At 51.5% G+C, this 4,906-nt stretch overlaps 1 protein-coding gene across 1 annotated transcript; it reads left to right on the top strand.

Moving 5' to 3' along the window:
- Positions 1 to 480: 480 nt before the first annotated feature.
- HRG_11829 (MULE transposase domain-containing protein) lies at positions 481 to 1,226 on the top strand (the record flags this gene model as incomplete). Its single annotated transcript, XM_044870299.1, has 4 exons — positions 481 to 740; positions 796 to 966; positions 1,139 to 1,156; positions 1,217 to 1,226. 4 exons carry the CDS (start codon positions 481 to 483, stop codon positions 1,224 to 1,226), a joined length of 459 nt encoding a protein of 152 aa, XP_044714595.1.
- Between the last annotated feature and the right edge of the window lie 3,680 nt (positions 1,227 to 4,906).

Below are 4,906 nucleotides of genomic sequence, written 5' to 3'. Positions count from 1 at the left end.
GAAGTCGGGATGTGACTTTCGCTGTTACATCCGCTTCTACCGACGTTGCAATGCATTCAAAGTCACCATCAAGCACGGCTCTCATAACCACGAACCTCTATTTGAGCCAATTGCTAACCCCATCGTCCGTCAACGAAGCCAACGCAAATTCGGCATCGAGCGTCTTCATAGCCTCGTCGAGGGGCTTAGCAAGAACGTCAATAACAAGAGCAGGGATATCGTGGATGCTATCCGACAGGAATATCCTGAGCTCCTTATTACCGATTCTGATATACACTTCATCCAGCTGCAACTTCGTGCCTTCCGTTACGGCGCCTCTACATCTACACAAGCCTTCCTCGATGTACTCAAAGATGCTAAAGCAAAGGGGAAATCAGCTACTATGCAGTTGACCGTGGCCCTAATGGGAAGGTTTGGAGGTTTTTCTGGACATACGATGACTGTATTGCTGACTGGAAGCGTAACCCTGAGCTCCTTATCATGGATAATACGTATAAGGTCAACCGCTTTAACATGCCGCTTCTACAGATCATTGGCACAACAGGGCTACACAAGAGCTTCAGTGTAGGCTTTGGCCTCACTGCCAAGGAAGACGAAGGCGCGTTCCAATGGATCCTCTCACAGTTGCGTGAGGCTGGTCGGCAGGCTGATATTCCGGACCCGGGCGTTGTGATTACCGACTTTGATACCGCCCTGAAGAACGCCCTTGACTCTATCTTCCCATCAACGCAACAACAAGTGTGCGTTTGGCATATGATGAAGAACGTGATCCTTCACATCAAGAAGAAGTGGAAGGATCCTCGATGGCACCGAGATTGGCGGAGATAGGCCAGAACAGGAGACTCGCCTCGCTGCAGCAGCCGCTCTCGACGACCCTATACAGGCAGATAATGCCATTGACGAGGACCGACCTATCGACCGTGCCACTGATTACCAGATTCAACATGCCTCACAACTGGCAGATCAGTGCGTTGAGCAACAAGATGATCGTGAAGATGACGATGGAAACCCAATACTACCCCGGCTCCAAGGCGGACTTTTGAGCACACAGCTGACGGTATCCGTGATGCCTGGGTTTCAGTCTTTAGGGCTCGCACGGCTGAGGAGTGCAGAGATCAGTGGGATCTACTCTGTATAGAGTTTTCGGATCAGCCAGGTAACCCTAGCCCTAACTACCCTCCTACTCTAACCTTTTACTAAATAGCTCCTCTTATAGCTCTCGTTAATTACCTCCGTACAACCTACTGGCCATGGCGTGCCCAGTTTTCCACCTACGCTATCCAACAGTACCGAAATTATAACATTACGGTAACTTCCCGTGTGGAGAGCACACATCACGAGTTGAAGTCACGATTACGCAACCGCTTCATTGACCTCCATCAGCTACAAGAGCACATCAGAGGGCTCGTTACCCATCGGCAAAAGAAGCATCGCGAGAAGCTTCAATCCGAGTTTGCAAGAGCTAGAGTTGAATGGGCCAAGCAGACGATTATGAAGTCACTGCACCGAAAAATTGGCTGGCAGCCGATGAAACAGATCTTCAGGCAAGTTAGGCTAGCCGGGCTGAGCTTGCCGATAATCGAGGCATGCCTACGATTTGTACGGGTGCTTTCACGATGCAATGGGGGCTGCCCTGCCGGCATACAATCCGCGATTTGATCCAGGCTGACGCGGCCGCCCTTATACCATTGCATCTTATTGATAACCACTGGCGGGTTTACGGCGTGACTGTAAGTATCTTGCTCCAGCCATAAGTACTATACTAATTTACTAGCAGCCTGAACAACAGCAATATATCGATGCAGACCACGAAGCCGATCCTGACGTTGTCCAGCCTCGCCGGCGTGGAAACAGTAGACGCGAGGTATCCTCCACTAGAGGCATCTACGGGCCGGATCCTTAGTGCTTGGGAGCAAGAGGAGCATAGAGCCAACCCAGAGCTCGTATCACGGCCACCAGAGACGCAAAGAAGAAGAGGAAGGGCACAGGCACCACTATCATGAACAAGAGGTCGAATACACTTGCTTCCGTGAGCAGCCGGGTTGACGATCTTGCCCAGCAGATCGGTGATTTCATCAAGTCACAAGCAGCAGCAACGCCGGTGCTGTTATCACAGGTGCCCTCACTTCCACAGGTGCCGCTGGTGTCACAGGGATACCAAACGACGATGCCCTCACTTCCACAGCCGGCGCCGCCGTCACAGGATACTATGTGATGCCACCGCCTACACCAATTGTGCCTGTATACGTACAGGCGCCGGCGCCGTCACAGTGGCAAGAACCGCCTCCTCGTCACAGGCACATCACGACGGCTTCATGTGGGCACAGCCGCCGGCACAGTCTCACGAGACGGCTACGGAGCATTTCCAGCAGCTAGGGATCAGAGGACACGGCACCATACAAAACTAGCAGGCAGGCCGGTCACAAATTCGTTCCTTACGTGCCTCGCCCTCCGCCGCGTCGGACGGATCCTTCCTCACAGTCACAGTCACAGTCACAGAGGTAGGCAAAGACCTTCCGCCATTATATGCATATTGTATATATATCGGAAGATCGATCGGGCCGGGCTTATTGATAGCTTCAATTGAATGACTCTAAGGGATGCATCTTCCGGCGTTGGTAATAATTGCAGATAGAATCCATATATGTCAGACAATAGTGTCCCACACCTCGCACGTGACAGCGGTTGATCTTTGTGGCATCAGTCAATTGATGAGAATTATCTAAAGAACAAAGGAAAGGAAAAGAATTGGATGCACACATTCGTGCAACAATATATACCCGATCATTGCGGCGAAGCCGCGGCGCAGCAGTGGCAGTGATCGAGCATAAGGTTTCAGGAACTGACACGGGCGTGATATGCGACAATATATCTAGGCAGGCAGCCGCGGCAGCGGCGTTGGGAAAGCGCGCGCCAAATTTTGGTGGCGGGGTCTTCTTCCAAATGGGGCTTAGGTCGGGAGTGTATGTTTGAAAATCTGGAGTGTATGTTTGATTACTCCTCTTCTCAATGCAAAGATCCAATAACTAGTGATAATTGGGGCCGGTCTGATCGAATCCGGAACCCGGGGAAACTAGTATTCCCTCGGGCTTAGCGCTAAGGGGGCCAGAGCACTAGTCCTAATTAGAAAGGAGGCTTATAACGGTAAATTACCGGTCTTTTAGGGTTTTTTTTTCGTTGTAGTTGGTCAGTTGGGGTTTATGAGTCAAAAACCTATCTCCATTCCCCATGCGTGACGGCTAGCAGCGATATAAATCAGTTAAGAGTCAAGACTAGATTTAGCTGATATGCTGTCCTATAATCCCAAGAAAGCTTAGTGATAATATATATGCTTTAGTGTTCCTCCTCTACCTCTATACCGCTAATCGAGATTCTTCTATGACGTTTATCTCCCCGTTACCTACTAGCCTCCTCGCCTCGGCATTCCAAACGGTGCTGATCTTCGCTTTATTCGCTACCCAGCTTGTTCGCTACGTATGGATTATTCTTAATACCCTCCGACGTCATCATTGACCTTTCTTCTAGGTATTCTCCTTGCTATTAACGCTATTGCGAAATTTGCCAGAGCTAGATGTCTAGGCCTTCACATAGCTTCTAACCCTTCTATGCTAAGTAAGACGTCTACTTACGATAAGAAAGCGCGTAGTACTCTATAAGTATAAAGAATAAGCATCGGCCGCTTCAATTTTTTTTATTTTCATCACCTCCTATGAATTAGAATAGGTTACGCATGTGAAAGGCTGGCCCGGAGTTTATTCAACAAGCAGGTGCCTAGGTGTTGTCTATCTAGAGCTAAGGAGGAAAAGAAGCTGAACTCGAGGCGTAGCCTCGAGTGCGAGCTTATATTACCCTTCTCGGAATGTTCTCGCAGCTTCTGGGTCCGCGGAGGGCCGGTGTTGCCACCGGAGCACGACCCACCGGACCCGGTACAACCGGGTCCACCAGCCGGGCACAGCCCGTGACATTACCCCTTGTCCCCTCCGACCAGGTCGGCGTCTGCGGGGTTCTTGCGTTCCTGCCAGCGTCTCGTACCTCTCCCTAGGGCCATCATTGGTCTTGATTGGCCCGTACTTGTCCTCGAATGCCTTCATCGCAATTGTTCCTTGCAACCACTCAACTGGCTCCCAAGTCGGCTCTGCGTAGCCCGTCCATCGCACTAGTGCTTGCCTGAATTCCCCTCGTCCCCGCTTCTTCCATCTCGCGCAGAGAATCTCGTCGACATCCCACAGATTCGTGCCGGACTCATCTTGTCCGGGTGGTGGCTGTGCGTCATCTCCTTTTGGGCCAGGAGCCGGATCTTGATGCGCCCGCCGCAAAAGGTCAACATGAAATCGCGGGTAAATTGAGCCACGAACATCGAGCTCAACAACGTGCGAACTAATTACCTTCGTGACTGTGTACTTGTGATGCAGCCAGTCGAGCTTCTTGCACGGTCGTGGCGATCTGTAGTTTGCCATCGAGAGCCACACCTTGTCACCAACTTCAAATCGCTCCGCAGGCTGTCGCTTTGCGTTGGCAGCCTCTTCTTGTTGTTGCTGTGAGGAGGCCATCACTGCTTGCATGTACTCATTGACCTCCTGCAGGCGACTGAGTAGGCTATCAGCTCTGCTTTCCTCTCTATGCCTCGGTGGCTCTTCCGATTCCTCGACGCTGATGGGATCGACGTGGTAACCATGCTCAGCGAAAAGGGGCTGATCTTGGTCGCTGCGGATTCACGATTGTTGAGTGCCAGCTGCGCGGCAGGAGCAGTTCTCCCAGTCGTCCTGCACGTACGACACGTAGGCTCTCAGGTAGGCCTCGATCTCCTGGTTCATTCTCTCTGGCCCTCCGTCCGTCTGAGGATGATAGGCCGTGCTCAATTTCTGCGTGACACCTGCAAGACGGCAGAACCTCTTCCAGAACCTAC

The sequence above is a fragment of the Hirsutella rhossiliensis genome (genome assembly GCF_020360975.1).
Source record: "Hirsutella rhossiliensis strain HR02 chromosome Unknown scaffold00023, whole genome shotgun sequence".
NCBI classification, from domain to species: Eukaryota; Fungi; Ascomycota; class Sordariomycetes; order Hypocreales; family Ophiocordycipitaceae; genus Hirsutella; species Hirsutella rhossiliensis.
The sequence above is the reverse complement of the archived record's forward strand: the minus strand, read 5'-3'. Positions and strand labels throughout refer to the sequence as shown.